This window comes from Strongylocentrotus purpuratus, unplaced genomic scaffold (assembly GCF_000002235.5).
Source record: "Strongylocentrotus purpuratus isolate Spur 01 unplaced genomic scaffold, Spur_5.0 spur5_scaffold_6, whole genome shotgun sequence".
Taxonomy (NCBI): Eukaryota; Metazoa; Echinodermata; class Echinoidea; order Camarodonta; family Strongylocentrotidae; genus Strongylocentrotus; species Strongylocentrotus purpuratus.
Window position 1 is genome coordinate 18,545,906 of NW_022145612.1, and position 22,013 is coordinate 18,567,918.

Consider the following 22,013-nt stretch of genomic DNA (forward strand, 5'->3'; position numbering starts at 1 on the left):
ACAATTTATCCTTAAAGATTATACGATTGACAGGCATTTCATAGCCCTGAATTCTAGACAAATCTGGTTAAAATGATAGATCAACTCAATGAAAACCTTTTCATTAGATCACTGTAAGTTCATGAATTCTTAGACAAATCCGCTACAAGGACAGAGTAAGTCATGAAAAACAGTCTGACACATATCTTACATTTGAGAATATCTAAAATCTTTCAACACTGTATTGTTACATAAAAAAAAATTTCATGACAGCATTCTGTCATTGCCTAAATATCACATCATTGATTGAATTTCTATTATTACTGGTATAAATGATAGTAAACATTCTTTTTCTTTCCTTAACCCTATCTAGCCCGGGCTATTTTGAAACTGCATAGCCCGGGAACCCCACCCCCTTATGATCTCGGCAGTTGAACGGCCGATCGGCGCAAAAATGTGCATGCATGTCAAGTGAAGTGTATAGATTACTATGGTAATTTTTTTTGTTGTTGAAAAATTCACTCATTTGCATATTTATGCAAATAAGTTAGTAAAATTCACATTTTTACCATTAAATCATATATTCTTCATATTTAATCATGAGTTTGCACTACATTCTTAAGACCATTTGGGATAATATTACATCAACAAAAATTGGAAGATCCAGGTTATTCCTTTTGTTTTCTATTGATTTGATAATTTCTTACGTATTTCTTTTTAATTTATGTAGTTTAATGTTTTTGTTGTTTTATTTAAATTCTAACTATAATTTAACTATTTTGAACCCCAAAATAAACACCTTAACTATAAACAAGACCAAATAACCAATGTTTATCTCCATATGTTTTGTACACAAATCACAAAAATGAGCGATTTGGGGGCTGACATGCAAAGACAAAAGGTCATGTGACTTTGTAACGATAGGTCCAATTTTCAAAAAAATTATTTCAAAAGATGCGCAAGATATAAAATAAAAAAGTAATAAAATTTCAGTGCAAGATTCTTTGGCGTTAAAAAATTATCGCGAAAAATGAAGAGGGGAGCTAGATAGGGTTAATAGTCATAATCATCCTCTGAACTATAATTGACATCTTTTCATACACTCTTATACAAATTTAAAAACAATTCAACTTCTTGCACAGCCGTGTAAAAATATTCCTTTCAATCTAATAACAGTATCATGTTTATTTGAGGGGAAATCATTTTGTAATCAACAGAAGTCTGCATGTTATTGATCTTACATGTTGCAGAAAACTTAATAACTACAAGATAAACAATACCATATAAAAGCTTGATGCAAAGTCTACTTCTTTCCACTTGGAAGTAAACACTTGAATGTAAATATTGAATGATTATCAACCAGTAATCTACCTGTATGTAGGGGGTTGATGAAATAAAGTACACATGGGTATATTGTAGAACTATAGGTTAATCAAATTAGTCATTGTTTGATCCTGGCTGAAGAACACTAGAAATCACTACATTTGACACTATATCCAACCATATCCCAACAAGAGAGACATTTTTGAATGATTTTTCACACTTTATATCAGAGCTTGTATAAGGCAAAGACACTATGGATCATTTTGTAGGAGCCTTAAGTGTATACTTAAAGATAAATATTTGCAAATTATAGTCACATAATTCATAATACTAAGTCTATACCGATCTTGTTACGTTGTAAATAAACTGACCTGTAACCCAAATAGAAAACTACTCTAAACGAAAGCAGACAAAATCAGAAAGTTATGAATATTTGAAAGTTGTTATCACTATACGTATGGGCACTTTAAATTGGCTGAAGCGGTAATGTCAATGTGATGTAGTGCCGGACTACTTTCCCATCTGTTCCCACATATAACATATTACTCAGATTTAAATTTTTCAAAAATTCATGGCTCAGGAGGGTCTTTTCTTTTTAGAAGACCTACTATTATGCTATCTATAATACATTTTGAGTAGTGCCCCAAGGGAGAAGGAACTTACAAGAAAAACAGAAATAAGTGATATATTTGTACACAGCAAATGGGAGAGTTATCCACGTCCTACGTCACAATCCACTGACCAAACTACCAATTTGAGATTTACATAGACTTAGTGATCTCATATTTCAAACATTCATAACTTACTATTTGTCCAATTCATTTCAAACTTTTGCCATTCTTATTTTGTTATTTTTTTGCTTTCATACAAATCAACTTATTACAAGGGTTGGTAAGGATATGCCCTAGTAATAAAGCACAAATATTTCATTTCACTCAGATTTCCCACGTATGGGGGAAAAAAATAGAGAACAACTATACATCGCAAGTTGAGTACGGGTGGGTAAACTTGTTCACTAGTGCGTAATAGGAATGCAAATTAACAAAGACAAAATTTTCATGATTTAAAAAAACACTGGATGGACCTTCGACTGCGCGCAGTCGAAAATGATGCCTCCGCCATATAGCGATTTTACCAAACAAAACAGAAGCAATTTCTAAAATTCAACTTTGATTGTAAACCATTAAAAGGCTCTCAGAATATCGTAATTACAAGCTTTATCTCATATACATGTATGACCCTTTGATCTTTGACCTCATGACCCTAAAATCTAAACAGTTCATTGGCTCTGCAAGATACATACAAGTTCTGAGTTTGATAGTGATACATACAAGTCCTGAGTTTGATAGTAATCCATCTGTCAGTTCTAATGAGAATGCGTTCACAAGCTATTTTTGCATACATAATGAGCCCCATGAGCCCCATGACCTTTGACCTTTGACCTCATGACCCCAGAATCTACTCAGTTCATTGGCTCTGTAAGTATAATAATAATAATAATAATAGTAATAATAACTAGACTTTAATTCGTCACTTAGACGAATTAGGTGATACGTATGCTCATGTGACGATATTAGAATGATGACCATGATTGAAAGTGGCACAGCGCCCCCTTGAGGTTTTCAATAGAGGATAAAACTGTTTACCTATACTAAACAAGCTCAAAACACTTCTTTTTGTCAATATTACAAAATGTACATGGTGATTTATTTAGTTCTGATTTAATATAAAACATGAGTAAGATATTAATATTTTACCCATCCATAACCCATCCATTTGCCCAAACAATCTTGCAATAACTAAGAAACGGTACTGTAAGTGTATTGTATAACATAAGAAAAACAGATTGAGGCAAAGTATGGCGGAGTTTGGTGATGACACCAGTATTCCTAGACCCTGTCGTATTAATATGAGATATGTGTTTTCCAGGATAAGTTTTCGTCAATAAGAATAGACAAGAACTTGGTATTGGCAACACGATTATCCAGTCATTACATAACAAATCCTTTTTGAAAACATTAAGAGGTACATCATTAACAATACGAGTGTTATAAATAGGAAACTGTTTTTGTGTTATTTGAAATATTGGGAAATTACCAAATATATCATTGTAAAACAAACCAGAAGAATCATACAGATCAAAATTATTTGTAAATATATTATCAATGAGGGATATTGATCTGTCAGTCTTTCTCGAAGGCTTATATCAATTAAAGGAATAATGTTTGTTTAATGTATTGCGCTCAAGAACTTACATACAGCATTGCCAGTAAATTTTACAAGATCAATGTTAAAATTTTCCCATTATATAAACCTGTTTATGTTCAGTATAAGTTTTTTGTAAAACATTTTCAAAGACAGGGATGAAATCATTGATATTTGATTGGGGTTTCCTATATATGACACCTACAATAATATTCTTATGTCTCGGCAAATTGCTTTCAATAAACAGTGATTCATAGTTGTATGATGGGTATAATATAAATATATCATTGCGTATTTCATATTCAAAATTGTCAGCGAGCAATAGACCAACACCTCTACCCTTTTCTACTTGGCGATTAAAATGTATAAATGAATGACCAGACACATTGAATAATAGTGGCGTACTATCATTAACCCAAGTTTCTATACATAAGTACAGATGAAAATGGATAAAGCATTACAATTTTTGTTTAAACTACGCGAATTAAAATGTAAAATACTAAAATGATAGTTAATGTTACTGAATTCAGTCGTAAAATCCTCATCAATATAATATTTACAGTTCAGAAACCTACTGAAATGAAACTCATATTCTTTTTCGGATAAATAGTTTAAATCATTGATATCAGTATAAGTATCTGTAGTATTACTACCAAATATTGAATGAAGTTCGTCATTATTCAAGTCTTAAATAGGAAATGAACAATGAGAACAGAGTGGGTTATTAATGTAGCCGAATGCTCATGTTCTCTATAACGCTCATTTTATGTATTTTATTACCAGAGAAAAAAAGATGTCAGTCAGTCACTCAATAGTGTCTGAGAGTAAAGTCTAGAAAGTAAAAGGGTTTCCTTACATAATTTCAATACGAGGACACTGCTAACGTTTAAGTTTCACAAATAGGACATATGTGACATATTCATCATTTCAACATTCAACTGAAAATTGTGATATGATCCCTACATCTGATCAAAAAACTAAAAGCACCGTTTTTATAGCCCATGGTCTCAGCTATAATATACCCCAATTTGGGAGAAAACAGAGCACACATAAGATAGATAGTGCTCATAGATGAATGCCATGTAGATTCATGATGTGAACGAAATTCACCTTCCATAGACATAACACGCAAATGACGAAAATTCTGACATGTGGCCTTTAATTGAATTTTGTACTATGATGACCTCATTAAAATGAAACTTAGTGAAAAGTGATCTTGTAGAGAATTGCCTTATCTACAACATATCGACATTTCAAGGAGAATTGATGAATATTGAGAGAAATACACTACATTTTCCATAAATACAATGACGTCATAATATGCAATTTTGTATTTTTGACTTCAAAGGCCATTATGATGACGTTAAGATGTACTTAATGGCCAAATGAGATATGAAATCATACCTCCTACTCATACTCTATCTAAATATGAAAAAAAAATTGGCAATTCCTATTCATCCCAAAGGACTTTTTATAGGCATGTTTTTGCCCATATATGCAATGTATTACAAAAATCGCGCGTACGGACGGTTATCTTGAACGGACGCTCATTCCGTTTTTAATAGTGATAAAGAGCTAAACATGGTATCAAATTTTCCGGAAAAATATGAGGAATATTCGGTCAAAAGCTTTGGCGGAGAAATTATTTTTCGTTCGGCCGTGACGAACGAAAACGTGCAAAAATGCGTGTTTTGCGTGATTTTTTATGAAATGCTTATAATGGCCTCAAACGTATGCAAAAAAAATTTAAGACGATTTTGAGTAATTTAAAATTTTACGCGCGCATTAACGCGCGCGCCTACGCGTACGCGCATTTTTGCGCGCATTTATTGACCTCAAATTGACCCGACGGATATTGATCTTAATCTTGATAAATATGAATGTAAAATTACTTTCCGTTATGAAGATATGATCATAAGTTGATTTTTACAAAATGGCGCCTGGATGACGTCACGATAACTTTGAGTCTTTGAAAAGTCACACAGTTCTAAGTTGGACTAAGATCTATCATCATTGAAAGTTTCATGATAATGGCTTTATTCAGTCTTGAGATATCCTGCGAACAAATTCGAGGAAGAATAAAAAGAAATAATAATAAAGAAAATCTTGACGAAATCAATAGGTGATACGTAGACTTCGTTACGTATCACCTAATGATACGTATCACTTAATGATTCCTTCAAAATTTGCAATTTCAACTTTCGTTTGAAAATGTCGATATGATCCCAACAACTGATCGAAAAACAAAGTACACCGTTTTTATAGCCCATGGTCTCAGCTATAATATACCCCAATTTGGGAGAAAACAGAGCACACATAAGATAGATAGTGCTCATAGATGAATGCCATGTAGATTCATGATGTGAACGAAATTCACCTTCCATAGACATAACACGCAAATGACGAAAATTCTGACATGTGGCCTTTAATTGAATTTTGTATTATGATGACCTCATTAAAATGAAACTTAGTGAAAAGTGATCTTGTAGAGAATTGCCTTATCTACAACATATCGACATTTCAAGGAGAATTGATGAATATTGAGAGAAATACACTACATTTTCCATAAATACAATGACGTCATAATATGCAATTTTGTATTTTTGACTTCAAAGGCCATTATGATGACGTTAAGATGTACTTAATGGCCAAATGAGATATGAAATCATACCTCCTACTCATACTCTATCTAAATATGAAAAAAAAATTGGCAATTCCTATTCATCCCAAAGGACTTTTTATAGGCATGTTTTTGCCCATATATGCAATGTATTACAAAAATCGCGCGTACGGACGGTTATCTTGAACGGACGCTCATTCCGTTTTTAATAGTGATAAAGAGCTAAACATGGTATCAAATTTTCCGGAAAAATATGAGGAATATTCGGTCAAAAGCTTTGGCGGAGAAATTATTTTTCGTTCGGCCGTGACGAACGAAAACGTGCAAAAATGCGTGTTTTGCGTGATTTTTTATGAAATGCTTATAATGGCCTCAAACGTATGCAAAAAAAATTTAAGACGATTTTGAGTAATTTAAAATTTTACGCGCGCATTAACGCGCGCGCCTACGCGTACGCGCATTTTTGCGCGCATTTATTGACCTCAAATTGACCCGACGGATATTGATCTTAATCTTGATAAATATGAATGTAAAATTACTTTCCGTTATGAAGATATGATCATAAGTTGATTTTTACAAAATGGCGCCTGGATGACGTCACGATAACTTTGAGTCTTTGAAAAGTCACACAGTTCTAAGTTGGACTAAGATCTATCATCATTGAAAGTTTCATGATAATGGCTTTATTCAGTCTTGAGATATCCTGCGAACAAATTCGAGGAAGAATAAAAAGAAATAATAATAAAGAAAATCTTGACGAAATCAATAGGTGATACGTAGACTTCGTTACGTATCACCTAATAATAATAATAGCCTAATAGTCCACTCCAAATTTTATTAAACCGAAACGGAAATTCTTTTTGCCCAATTGATCGTGAGCCGGCAGCCACTGAGCAGCGCCAGATCGATGTTGCTCTATCCCTTATTGTTGAACGCCAAACAAGGTAGCAACAACTCCCATCTTTTAACGTCTTTTGGTATGACGCAGCCGGGGTTCGAACCCACGACTTCCCGGTTGTGAGGCGGATGCTCTACTGACTGAGCCAACACTATGGTAAACATGACATAAGTTTGGTAGGAATCCATCAATCGGTTCTTGAGATAACGCGATCACAAGCTGTTTTTGCATACATAATGAGCCCTGTGACCTTTGACCTTTGACCACATGACCCCAAAATCTAATCAATTCATCGGCTCTGCAAGATACATACATGACCAAAGTTTGGCAGGAATCCATCAATCGGTTCTACAGATAACGCGATCACGACAACGGGACGTACGTACGTACGGACGGACATACGGACAGCCCGAAAACATAAGGCCTCTGGCTACTATGTAACGGAGGCATACAAAAAAATCTTGCTAAATTAAAGTACAGTCCACCAAGAACACATTGCAAGTATTACTTTCTCACATTTCTTTCTTATCATGAATTAATTGGCACAGAACAAATCTCATTCTCCTGCCGTGCTGCCTTATCAGGTGGGCTGTATCTAATACAGACCACCTTATATTTTTGTTAAAATCGCCTTTATTTATTATTTATTTATTTATTTATTTATTTATTTTTCTTATTTCGAACCACTTTTTTGTGAGCAAGATAACTTTTAAATGGTTTAATCAAATGCTTTAACATTTGGCACACATATGTATAGGCATATAGAGAAATTAAATAATAGTCCAGGCTAGGCCCCATAGGAAAGGGACTGAACCATGTTTTTTTATATATACAATGTTTTTTGAGTGATTCTTGTCAATTCGAGGGTGCTGAATCCAAATCCGATGAGTGCCAGACGCGAAACCTTGAGCATTTTTCGTAAAACGCGAAAATTCAAAATGGCCGCCAAAATGGCCGCCAAATCATGAAAACGCTTGTTATAAGGCCATTTAAAAGGTTATTTGATGTTCTCTTGTCAAATCGAGGGTGCTGAATCCGAATCCGAGGTGTGCCAGATGCGAAACCTTGAGCATTTTTCGTAAAACGTGAAAAAATTCAAAATGGCCGCCAAAATGGCCGCCAAATCATGAAAATGCTTATTATATGGCCATTTAAAAGGTTATTTGATGTTTTCTTGTCAATTCGAGGGTGCTGAATCCGAATCCGATGAGTGCCAGACGCGAAACCTTGAGCATTTTTCGTAAAAAAAAACGTGAAAATTCAAAATGGCCGCCAAAATGGCCGCCAAATAAATTTGATTACACATTTAATAAAACCATTAATGAGCACGATTTAAGACCTCAGAGGTTTTTTTTCTAAATGTGCAATTATCACCTGCAAACAAGTATACAAACACACACACACACACCCACCCCACCCTGACACACACCCACCCACACCTCACACACACCCCACCCCTCACACACACACAAACATCTAGCACGAACATCACATAAAGTACACTGCCACATTTGTATAATGCATGACCCAAACACAAATTTGAGACTTTTCAATTTAGTTGGAGTCAGGTGACTTGTCACATGACTAGTGCCATGTCCTTCACATTCACCATGGAAACAAGCATCTGAGAGCTAGACCCTTGGTTAACTGGCTACCACATCATGTAATTGATATATACAACAGGTAAGATGAAAGCTATGTTTGTAAGTTCTGTTAGAATATGCAAGTATGACAACATTTGATTTCTTGTATAATCTACCTAAGATATGAACATATCCTGATGTGTTTGTGTGGTAGACTAGTTTTAATAAAGTCATTCTAGATCTACAGTCCCACATATTACTTTGCAAGTGCAGTATTTTATCAACATATGGCATGTTAAATGAATACATTATTTTCATCATGACTCTATGCAATTGAAATATTAAGGTTATCCAGTATATTATTACACTAGATTATAATATAATACTGTTTTCACACTGGCAATATTTTGCTTAACCCCGTACTATAGGTGGGGTTAAGGGGGGGGGGGGTTAGCCCCACCTATAGTACGGGGTTAAGCCTATTCCACTTTCTGTTCAGACTGGTTTTTACCAAAGTGGGCTAAAGTTGGCTAACCCCACCTATAGTACGGGGTTAACTAACCCTGCAAAATAGCAGGGCTAACTCCGCAATTGTGGTGCTAACTCCTGCTAACCCCGCAATTGCGGTGCTAAGCAAATGAATGAGAACAGAAACGAAAAAATAGTCCAGTACTACGCAATGGAGCGTATCGCAGCTGGCCAGATGCGAAGTATGTCCAATCATAACATTAACGATATCCGGGGTTAACGAAATGCAGTGAGAACAGCGGGAATTTTCTTATTCCGGAATAGGCGTTAGTACGGGACTAAAAACATCGTGTGTGAAAAGCCAAAACAAATAGTCCGGGGTAAAGGATAGTACGGGGCTAAGCAAAGTACAGGGTTAAGCAAAACCAGCCTGTGAAAAGAGTATAAATGTTATAAAGTGAATGTAGAGCTAATAAGGTTAAGTTTATTTGTTATTATGATAGCCCTAATCAAGTTCAGTTGAAAGACAAAACAGAAAAAGTGACACTTCAAGTACTTGCCCTTTTACATTACTATTACATTGTAGTTTTGCATAGATTAATAAAGATACAATTACATTTTATTTTTTATACAATTATTTTCCTAGGTGGTGATCTACATAATGGAGGAAGTATGCATTATCTGCCAAACAAGCGGATTAAAATCGCTGATCCTCTCATCAAGAGTAGAAAGTTTCCGCATTGCAAGCCGTCTAAGGGGAGATGGCGTGAGTGATCTTCTTGAAACCGATGCAGAATCGTTCAGATGCCACAAAAACTGCATTAGCACATACTGCTCTAAAGACCATATCCAGAGATTCTTGAAGAGGAAGAACAGTGGTGAAAAAGCATCAGATCAATCAAACGCCCCAAAGCGATTGCGGGGAAGGGCAAGAGAATTTAACTTTCTTAAGCAATGTCTTTTCTGTGGAGAAGAATGTGAATTGGAACGGTCTAGAAAGAATCCAAGTCGATGGAGGAAAGCATACTTGTGCCGAACTGCGTATAGCAATGACAAGACCGCTTGGAAAGATAATATTCTGGAACATGCCATCAAACGAGGTGATACTTGGGGTAGTGATGTTGCATTTAGAACCAATAGTGCATTGAGTGATCTCCATGCAGCAGAAGCACGGTACCACAAGGACTGCATGGTAAAGTTTTTCAGCAACAAACCTGCAGCAAACACAGATGGCTTGATGGAAAGAGCTTTGGACGAACTAATCACTGAAATGACATCCGACCACTCTCGCATCTGGAACAGTAGAGAACTGCATAATTTATATCAGCACCTGGGGGGAAAGAACCTATCTCGACGTGCGCTCATTGGTTACCTAGAAGATGCTCTTTTTCCGGACATCCTGGTTCTCACATCGCCTGGTGTCTCTTCAATCATTGTATTCAAGAACAACGCATCATCCCGACTTCGTATTGAAGATGATGGTGAGGATGAATTTCTTGGACGAGCTATCGCAAGACTTTCCAAGAAGATTAAAGCAGAGTGCCTTCACCATCAACCTGATCCTTATACATATCCAACAAGACTGAACACAGACTTAGTATCAGGTAAATATTACACTGTTTATAATATTCACACAGTTTCGTTTTTTGGGATGTATGTTATAACAAATTTCAATGACAGTTTCTGCATTGTCTCACCTGGTAGTTATGATACAGTTTGGGGGATTACATGATTATCATATGTGTCCAGAAAATTAATTACCAGCCACGGAAATGCCCCCACCGTGGTTAGGATTGGGATTAGTGTTGGGCTGGAATTCCAGCAAAATGACTTTTTACTGTTTTCTTTACTGTTTTTATTTACTTTGCCAAAATATCTTATTCATGTATTTATGGGAACAAAATTTTCTCCATTTCGTTTTCTTGGCAGATGTATGCAGTGAGACATTACTTGCTCTGCTTGCTGGAATAGACCCAAAGCTGGACTCCACTCTGCAGGCCGTGATGATCAGTCACATTGTTCTTGGTGTTGTGAGTGGATATGCAACATCTCTTCAACTTGGGCTCAGTGTGCTTCTTAACAAGCAGAGAAGTGTAATGGAGCAGTTTCATAACTATATGGTGTAACATCTTCATACAATGAATTGCGCCGTTTCAGAATATCTGCTGCAGCAGAAATGGCAAAGGATAGGGGATTAACAGAGTTTGAGAGTAAAGATGGCCTCGTTCAAGTTGTCGCTGACAATTTTGATGCCCAGATCTCCTCCCCTAATGGACAAAAGTCTACTCATGGCTTAGCCATGGTGATCACCCAAACAGGAAGGAAGAACCCTACCTCATCTCATGACGGCAAACAAGTACCAAGAATAAAGCGACTGAAATGGGAGGAGACAAAAGCAACCAAGTTGTCCCTGGGAGAAGTACAAGTTCAGCGCAACCGAGGGAACAAAAAGGCTGAGATGCCGAGAGAGTTTGCCCAACGATTTGTTCCAAAGCTGTCTATGCTTGCAAATATGCAAGTCTCCAAGAACAGAGCAGCAGCAAAAGATCTTGCTTTCCTACAGGCCGTGACAAGAAACGAGGATTGCCCAGAATTTAGCGGTTTCAATACTAAGCATGCACGAGACAGTGGACAGCAACCGAGGCCCAAGACTACAGTAGTGTACACTCCATTCTTGGATATGGCACCAGCAGAACCTGACACAATGATGACGGCAATGGTACAGGCACAGTTCCTGACATCACTTACAGGTCAAGAATGGACCATTCTTACGTGTGATCAGCAACTCTACCAAGTGATGGTAAACATAGTCTGGGCTAACCAAGACAGATTTGCCAAGTTTGTACCCAGACTAGGTGGCATGCACATGATAATGAGTTTTCTAGGAAGTATCGGCTATTTGATGTCGGGAAGTGGGCTCGAAGACATACTGAAGTCACGATTTGCTGGAGTTCCAAAACTTCTGTCTGGGAAGAAGTTCCCACAGAATTTCAGGGCGCTTCGACTTGTCATTGAGGAGATATTAAGATCAGTACTGGAAGACCACCAATTCACTGACTTTGACGAGTTGATTGAAGTAGCCAGCAAGCAAAGGAGTCGAACTACAAAGTTGTGGATGAACTGTCTTGTAAAGCCCATGCTCATCTGTATGGCTTTTGTTAGAGCTGAGAGGGAGGGTGACTGGTCTCTCCATCTGCAAGCTGTCGAAGAAATGCTTCCCTATTTCTTTGCTTCAGGGCATACCAATTATGCACGCTATGGGCTGTACTATCTCCGCTCCATGCAACGTCTGCCACCAGCATTACTGAAGCAGTTCTTAGATGGAGAACATGTGATGCACCATCAGGATGGCATTTGGAACGGCATCTGGTCGGATATGTACATTGAAACGACGTACATGCGCTATGGAAAGGGACCTTCTGGCATCATCGGATCCACTTTGAACGAGTCTACCCTTGCTATCTGGGCTTTGTCTCTCAGCCTCTTTGGACAACTGAAGAATGACTTGGAATCCATGCAAGAAGGGGAAGATCAGAAAGTTGTCACTTGTCACAAAGAAGAGAGTCTCAAAAGAATCAAATCAGATGCGGCTGACAGAAAGGGAATTCGAGAGGCGCTATCGACATGTATAGATGTATTTGACAGTGAGAAGCATCCTCCTTCAAGCCTGGTGAACATCTACACTGGACAGGTTGTGGATGATCCAGCAGTAAATGCCGATGATGCAATCAAGATTGGAACTGATCAGATGAACAAATACGAAAGAAAGTTGCCGAAGGGGTTCCATGACACAATAAAGAGGAGAGTCAAAGGAATGGCAAAGGCTTCTGATATGTCATCAAGAGGTGAGGTATCTATAGTTACCAATACAGAGATGATCTACGCCCGGGTAATCGGGATCATGGCATCATCAAGGGAAGCGATTTCAACCAAAACCTTATTCTCCTATGAATTGGCTCCCTATCCACCCGCACTGTTCGACAAGAATGGTGATGCACGTTCCACAAGTAAGTCCGTCTTGAAGTCAAGGATCAAGGTTGAGTGTAGTCAACGAAGTGCAGAGGTGCCAGATGTTATCATTCTTGATGGATGTGCTCTTCTTTGGACCGTTCCTTGGCCTGCGTCTCCAGCAAAGGTGTGTACCTTTGTAGATGTTGCTGTAGCAACGTTCATGAAATATGCAGACAGTTGTCCAGTTCTTCATGTGGTTTTTGACAGATACTACGAGAGCAGCATCAAGTCCTGTTGCCGAACAGCACGTGCAAAAGGTTGCAGCCGTGTATACAAGCTGAACAGTGAGTCACCACTGCCAAAGCAGAACGTCATCCTAAATGTAACTGCAAACAAGCAACAAGTCATCAAGATGATCGTAGATCAGTTGTGTTCCATGCAAGTACCAGAGGGCAAACGGTTGATCGTAACTGGACCTGATCCGCATCCAATTGCTGTTGGTGTTGGTGCACTTGAAGAAGAGGTGAAACACGAAGAGGCAGATGTAATAATGGTCTACCACATGATAAAGGAGGCCAAGGAGGGTCATTCACCTATCAAAGTTGTGTGCGATGACACAGATGTTCTGGTCATTCTTGCACACCATCTACATTTCCTAACCAATGGTATACCACACACAACAAAGGTGGTAATGGAATCAACGTCTCGCACTCGAAAAGTCATAGATGTCAATGAGGTCATCAAGAAACACACAAAGATCATGCCCAATCTACTTGGAGCCCATGCATTGACTGGATGCGATACTGTTTCCTGTTTCTATGGAGTAGGAAAGGCGTCTGCACTCAAGAATTTGGAGTCCTATCCTGATTCTCGATCTACTCCTTGGTAATATTGAAACGCCTTTCGATGAAGTAATAGAATCCTGCTTGAGATACGTGGCATCCCTGTACCGAGAAGAATCAAATGACTCTCTAGACACAATGCGAAGAAACATTTTCACAAGGAAGGCTGGTGGCAAGCGCCTAGTACCTCCCAAATTAATGAGTCTTCCACCAACTATGGCCGCTTTTCGGCCACATTGCCAGCGTGCCCATTATCAAGTAGCCTTGTGGGTGGCTGCTGGCAAGCCAGTACCCCCAGCCCTAGACCCATTGAAGAATGGATGGAGGATGAAGTCTTCTATGATTCAACCAGTCTATCTCGAAAATGATCAGCCAGTCGCACCGGAAGAAGTCCTCAATATCATTAAGTGTGGGTGTAAGAGCGACTGCAGAACAGCCCAATGCAGCTGCACCAAATCGTCGTTGGCATGCTCGGAATTCTGCCGCTGTAAGGGCGATGTCCGCTGCCAAAATCCAATGAACAAGACATCAGAAGAGAGTAACAGTGACAGTGACAGTGACATTAGCAGTTGTGAAGACTAATAATATTTGACATCGTTCGGCACTGCTACTATATATATGGAGGTAAGACTAGAAAGAGTTCAATATTATTATGGTAAATGATTGTCTATAATGGACAAAGATATGGTTTACAATGAATATCTATATCATCTATATGCTCATTTATTCATTATTTTATTTATACGTGTATATAACTTTCCCATTACACAAAGTAAACGTTGTTGTTTTCTAGCTAGCCTGCTGGGTTCACTATACCGGTATCGACTACAAAAATAATAATCGTATTTTGAACAAAATGCTCAAGGTTTCGCGTCTGGCACTCATCGGATTCGGATTCAGCACCCTCGAATTGACAAGAAAACATCAAATAACCTTTTAAATGGACATAGAATAAGTGTTTTCATGATTTTGGCGGCCATTTTGAATTTTTCGCGTTTTACGAAAAATGCTCAAGGTTTCGCGTCTGGCACTCATCGGATTTGGATTCAGCACCCTCGAATTGACAAGAAAACATCAAATAATCTTTTAAATGGCCATATAATAAGCTTTTTTATGATTTGGCGGCCATTTTGAATTTTTCGCATTTTACGAGAAATTCTCAAGGTTTCGCGTCTGGCACTCATCGGATTCGGATTCAGCACCCTCGATTTGACAAGAAAACATCAAATAACCTTTTAAATGGCCATATAATGAGCGTTTTCATGATTTGGCGGCCATTTTGGCGGCCATTTTGAATTTTCGCGTTTTACGAAAAATGCTCAAGGTTTCGCGTCTGGCACTCATTGGATTTGGAATCAGCACCCTCGAATTGATAAGAAACCATCAAAAAACATTGTATATATAAAAAAACAAGGTTCCTTGCTCTCTAGCCTGGATCAACCTTGACCTTGACTGATGACGTCATCTAGGCGCCATTTTGTGAAATTATCTGAAAATCAACTCATGATCATATCTTCTTAACCAAAAGATATTTCTCATTCATATTTATCATGATCAAGGTCAATATCAGTCCGGTCAATTTCAGATAAAAAAACGCGCGCCTGCGCGTACGTCCGCGCGCAAAAATTTTAAATGCTCAAAATCGTCTCAAATTTATTTTGCATACGTTTCAGGTCATTTTAAGCAGTTTATAAAGAATCGCGCACACGCGCGTAACCATTACAAAACATAGAATCGCCATTTTTTTTTCTTTCATGATATTTCTCATATTTTACAAGGAATTTGATACCATGTTTATTACTTTATGACCATTAATAACAAGATGAGCGTCAATTCAAGATAAATGTCGGTGCGCGCGAGCTCTTTTCATACATAGCATATATAGGCAAAAACATGCCTATACAAAATCCATTATAGCTCTTTGGAATGAACCGTGACCTTCAATTTTTTTCATATTTAGATAGAGTATGAGTCAGAGATATGATTTCATGTCTCATTTGGCCATTAAGTGTATCCTGACATCATTATAATGGCCTTGGAACTCAAAATACGAATTTGCATATCATGACGTCAGCATATTTATGTAAAATTGATTGTATCTCTGTAAATATTGATCGATTTTCTTCCAAATTTAGATATGTTGTAGCTAAGACAATTCTCTACAAGCTCAGTTACCATTATGTTTTATTTTGATGACGTCATCATAGTGAAAATTACGATTTAATGGCACATATCTGAAATTTCTTAATTTGCGTGTTTTGCCTAAGGAAGGTTAATTTCGTTCACATCATGAATCTACATGACATTGTTTTTTAGCAGTATCTCGCTTATTTTTGCTCTATTTAGTCTCAAATTTGAGTTCACCAGCCCACCTATACTTGTTCCAAACAAGTATTACATGTCTAGTTGTATTTGTATTCATTTTTTTTCCATCATGGAAAACTCTTGACTGCAAAATCTAGGGTTGCCTTTCGTTCAGGGATTTCTGTTATCAAATATGTATGATAAATCAGGGGGGTGTTTCGCAAAGATCTTAAGTAGAGCGTAAATCTAAGTTTGGCTTCAACATTATGGAGAGTAATTTGTAGCCTCAAAATAAAACAAATTTAAGTAAATTAGACTTTTCATAAATTCACATCAATCAAGAACATGAAATCTCCTTGATATTAGAAAAAACGAATGATTTGAATCAACATTTTATGACTTTTAAAATAAATTTCACAAAATAGTTTCAAAGATGCTAACGTATCAAGTATTTCCTGTTGATAATGGCTAACCGGTAATTAAGTACAAGGAAGTATTAAACAATGATGTTTCTCTCTCCGATACATGTATTCAAATTGAAGAGTGTGTCTAGTGATATTCTCTTCCATTGTACATGCAGGTACCGAGACTGCTCATCGGTGATTATAATGCATAAAAATACACTGTAGTTATGGATACCGGTAGTCATTTGCAACCAATTAAAAATGGACAACACACAACCAGTCAAGACTGTTAAGGGCATGGTATTTTATTGTTTCAGACTGTTTCAATAATGTTTAATGTAGAACACTTTGGGTTGGTTTTGAGTCACAGTTAAAAAAAACGATATATAACCTTTAAGCCATGACTATATCAAAACTAATACCAACCTTTGCCACTTTCCACTGGTATATGCCATTGGGTATCAATTTATACAGATTAATGTACTTACAATGATTGGGCACCAAATATAAAGAGAAAGTGAGTGATTGAATTAAAAAAATAAAACGAATTATAATTTATTACCTATCAAAAAATAAAAAAATAAAAGGAGAGACATAACAGACAGAGAGATAACATAATGTAAGACTATCATCTTAGTTAGGTTGTGTACAACATGTGCACGCATGCTTTTTTTTTGCTTTTTTTTAAAGCAAAACAACGCAAAATAGATTTTAAAAATATCTGAAGATCTAAGAATTGGATTTAAATCTGGAAAATTGTATTTAAAATTGGAAAATATGATGCCTGCTACTTACATTGTCATCTATGAGCTTTGCCCTGTTTGTGATCACTCCCCATGATGCTATACCGATGGCGACTACATTGTTCTGTCCGTTGGCAAGGTTGTGGTCCCTCACAGCATCTCCTACATACTTCATCACACCAGCATGGGTGCCTCCCGTAATGATCCAGGCACCTAGAGAAGAAAACAATCATCATGTTATTAGTTTATGCAATATTATATATCATATATTTTGTAAATGCTATATTTTCATATTATCAGGGGTGATAGTGAGCACTAACAAAAAAAGATTTTTCTTTTTCTCGTCAATCACCCCCCCCCCCCCCCCCCCCCCTCGAGTAAAAACAAATTGGAAAAAAAAAATCCGGAAAAAAAAATCTGGAGAAAATAAAAATTGGGGAAAAATCGGGAAATGAAATGCAGTGTGTAGGTCGGATAAGATTGACCTTCGACATGACATTGACCCAACTGTTTGTACAGCTATGGATGACAGCTTGAGCTGCCCTTGCCACTATCATAACATTCCAAAGCCTTTTTTTATTCGTTATAAACATATTTCCTAAAGTTGCTACAGTAGGGATAAATCTGAATTACCCAACCCCCCCCCCCTCCTCAAAAAAATAAAATAAGATTATTATAGTAATGAAAAATAAAGTTACATAAATTAATGAATAAATAACAATAAGAAAATAAACAAACAAACAAGTAAATAAATAACAATGAATGAATAAATAAATGAATAATTCAATAAATTAATGAAATAAAATAAAATGAATCAATAAATCAATTAATTAATCAATGAATAAATCAATCAATACATCAATACATACAAATGTAAATAAATAAATAATGACAACATCAATATAACAAAAAGCAGAGGGGAACTTACTTGTGCTGGTAGCAGCTTTGATGAGTCCTTTACGAAAGACATCTTTGAGTCTGTGATTGAGGGGAAAGTTTTGTGCTCCTCCAGTCACTGATATGAGGAGTTTAGGTTTGGTTAGCTTCCAAACATCTTTAAAGAGTGCAAGAAGCTTGGATGGAGCGGTGTCATAATCCACTCTAATGAACTAGGAAGAAAAACAGAAGTAACCAATCACAAGATGCTATAAACCTACTATAACAGGTGTCAAATGTCATAATGTCGAACAACAATAATTTGTCTATACATAAAAAATAATAACCACAATTTATATGAATAACACACTCTGGATTTATTTGAATGTATTCTTTACCATTTTCATATGAATTATAAATCAAATAATCCAAGTCAGTCTTCCTTGCAATCCTGAAAAGAGCTTAGGTGTACATGTAGCACAGGAGGAATTGTTGTCTGAATCCAGACCATCAAAGAGGCACTAGTTTGGGGATGTATATGTCTATTTTCACCTTTCAGACTTTGTCAAACATGGACCAAACACCGTAGTACCATGGGGGGGGGGGGGGGGGGGGGCCGGGACTCACTATGTGTAACATGATGGATATCAAGATTCCTATCATCCCTTTACAGGTCATCCATTTGAAAGAAGTGAAAACAAACATCAATAAATAACAAAACAAAACAAGACAAATAACCCCCTCAAAAAGAGAGGAAAAAAAAGAAATCAAAACAAATCAAAAACAAAACAAAAAACAAGTACTAGAAGTACCTTCCTGGCTTTCTGTCCAACAGCCCCTCCTACAGCTCCTATGAACTCTATCTTTCCATAGGCATTGGTGGGAATTGTGTGGGTGTGGGTTTCTACTTTCCATTTGGCACTCGGGTCTGGGTTCTCCAAAAATCTGTCTTGATGTTTCTTCTTCCTCTTTTTGCACTGGCACTTGGGGTCCTCATCTCCCCTAAAGATGGTAAAAACAACCACTTTAAAGACACTGAATTCTCTCTCTCTCTCTTATTCTTCTGTCTGTCTCTCTCTTACTCTTCTGTCTGACTCTCTCTCTCTCTCTTACTCATCTCTGTCTCAGTCTCTCTTTCTATCTCTCTCTCATCTTGTATTTATAAACTCTCTTTATTTCATTTTCTACACTGTATTTCCCCTTTTTTTACCCCCCCCCCCTCGTCCACTTTTTCTCTATTGTTTAATACCTTTTTTTCCTTTATATTCACACAATCATGGTTGATTACAAATTGTATCCTTCTCTTTTCACCTCTAACTTCCGGCCTCTAACTCTTTCACTTTCCCTGTGACACTTCCTCGAGGTAACTATTAGTCCAGATACTATCAGTTTTAATAAATTTTCATTTTTCAATCACAAGCATCCCACACACAGCGTAGTATCTCCACTCATTACGCAATCCAAAAAAATAAAAACGTCCAAAAGAACAGAATAAGAGGCAAGGACTACTGCCACGGGTTGAGCGTTGTGGGTGTGTTGTTTTCTCAGCTGATTTGGCGCGTGACACATGAAAATAGTCCAGGCTATGGACTAAGTAAATCTCTGCCCCCCCCCCCTCCCCCTCTCTCTCTCTCTCTTTTCCCCTAAACATTCAAGGTATATTCACATTCATTTATTCTTAATTACATATCAGGAACAGCAAGAAGAAAGAAAATTCAAAAGAAATCTGGGCCCTTTTACTTACTTTCTATCCTTGATATCAGGTGGTGCCGGAGTGAAGCGAGTACACTCTCTCATAAGAATATTCTCTCGGATCCATGATGGATTAGTCTGTACATTTTAAGAATACCAGTTGATAACAATAAGTTAAGTTGAAGTATATACATGTAGACCTACACCAGAAGCACATACTTTCTTGATAAGATAAAAAAATGTACAATTTGAATGATCTGTAATTTAAACAATCATACAGAAAGTGAAACCGACCTTAATATGTCATTTCTTCGAAACCATTTATTAATTGATTGCTAGATCAATATAAATTATAAATGTATGAACCACAACATGCAAATGCATCAGGTATATTTAGTCTGAAATCCATGCATATGAAAGAAAACATTTATAGGTGAATAGGCACACAGGCTTGCACTAAAATGTCTTATCTCCTACATAAACACAAATAGATTTTGTTAATATATATAGAAAAGACATAAATTCACAAGGAGTCCACAATAATCTTCTGCTACCGAGCCCAGTATTAATATTCTTTGTAGAAATCATGAAAGGATATTCAGCAATTCAAACAAATCAAATCTGTCGGAGTGTTAATGATTCAGGTAATTATAGCTACAGGCCAACATCTATACAAAAATAATTAGCACACTCAGTCGGATGCAAATGTCATGCTCTCTCATGGACAGGCCAGATTTATTATACCAGATTTATTGTTTGCATGAACCCAACTGTGTTTGTATCAGTAGTGACACATCTCATCGCTGGAATTATGTGAGCTATGCATGACCCATCACTTGTTTGGATTATCAAGTCAGACATGAATAGGGTACTAGCAGCATGAAGTGGCAGATCCAGGGGCATAGGGGTATGGACCCCCCCCCCCCCCCCCCCATAGCAAACTTAATATTACCAGAATAAAATAAACCCCTAACCTTTCTAAAGAAAGTTTCTATCCTCCAGCAAAATTTTATACCCCAAAATCCACCTGCAAAATAAGATTACCTTCATGAATTTGGTTCAAATGAACATATTGAAAGCATATGAAATCAAGTCTAAAGTTATGACATTGTAAATAATAAACTCTTTATGTTGTAAAGCTCCCTCTCAAGGTAAAGATATTAATTAAGCTATAAAACAATGTTTCTCGACTCAAATCGACCGATTAGCTTTCCCGTTTGGAAATTATATATCACAACTACTGAGATGTTCATGGTCGCAGCTACCTTTGTACGGCCGTAAGCGCTATTTGAAATTCATCAAAATTTACTGGGAGCACCAGTAAAATTTTATGTTCAATTTTTCTCAAAAGCAGAAGTGTTTCAGGGGCTAAATTTTCTTGTGCTTATTATATACATCCACAGGGGCATCCAAATATATAAAAATTGTAAATAATCACTATAGACTACCCAATTTTCAAAATTTCCCAAAACTTTGTAGGCTATTACCTTTAAATAAGAAGGATTTTGAACAAGAATCAATTGTGTTCCACAAGAAACAGGGATCTAACTTACTAAAATTGCATTAAAACCAAATTCAACAAACAAAAACTCAAACAATTAATGCACCCTTTTATTCAAAGTTATGTGTAAACTATACTTAGGGTCTAGGTCTAGTCTAGTACTTGTTAAGAGTTCTTTTCTGATTTTCACTTTTTGCAGTTTATACAATTCACAGAGAATTGTACATGCATGCAAGAGGGTCTGGCAACAACTATGAGCTAATGAACAAGCTTCTTCTTCTTCTTCTTCTTCTTCCTCCGCTCTATCGGAGATCAGCAGCTACCAGGGTAGGCCTACTGCAGTTTGTCATAGCAGGCAGAATTGTCATGTCAGGTAGAAAGTGTATTAGCGATTGCATTAGCACGAGCAGAGTGGATATTGTATAAAAATCAGTGGCGGATCCAGGGGGGGGCCGAAACGGCCGCAGCCCTCCCTATTGGCGGCGCAAAAAAAAAAGAGAAAAAAAAAGAAAAGAGAAGAGAAGAAAAAAGGAGAAGAGAAAAGAGAAAAGAAAGGAGAAGAGAAAAGAAAAGAGAAGAAAAAAGAAAGAAGAGAGAGAGAGAGAAATAAAAAGAAGAAGAAGA

General features: G+C 36.9%; 1 protein-coding gene across 4 annotated transcripts in view; it reads right to left on the reverse strand.

The window, feature by feature from the left end:
* The window catches only part of LOC754831 (transient receptor potential cation channel subfamily M member-like 2), a 92,628-nt gene that overhangs the window by 57,827 nt on the left and 12,788 nt on the right, over positions 1-22,013 (reverse strand). For all 4 annotated transcript variants that reach the window (XM_030973471.1, XM_030973473.1, XM_030973472.1 and 1 more), the window contains exons 2-5: positions 19,941-20,026; positions 19,009-19,198; positions 18,249-18,429; positions 17,373-17,533 (exon numbers count right to left, since the gene is read on the reverse strand). In XM_030973471.1, coding sequence (XP_030829331.1) covers positions 17,373-17,533; positions 18,249-18,429; positions 19,009-19,198; positions 19,941-20,026 — 618 coding nt within the window. The remainder of the gene's footprint in view (positions 1-17,372; positions 17,534-18,248; positions 18,430-19,008; positions 19,199-19,940; positions 20,027-22,013) is intronic.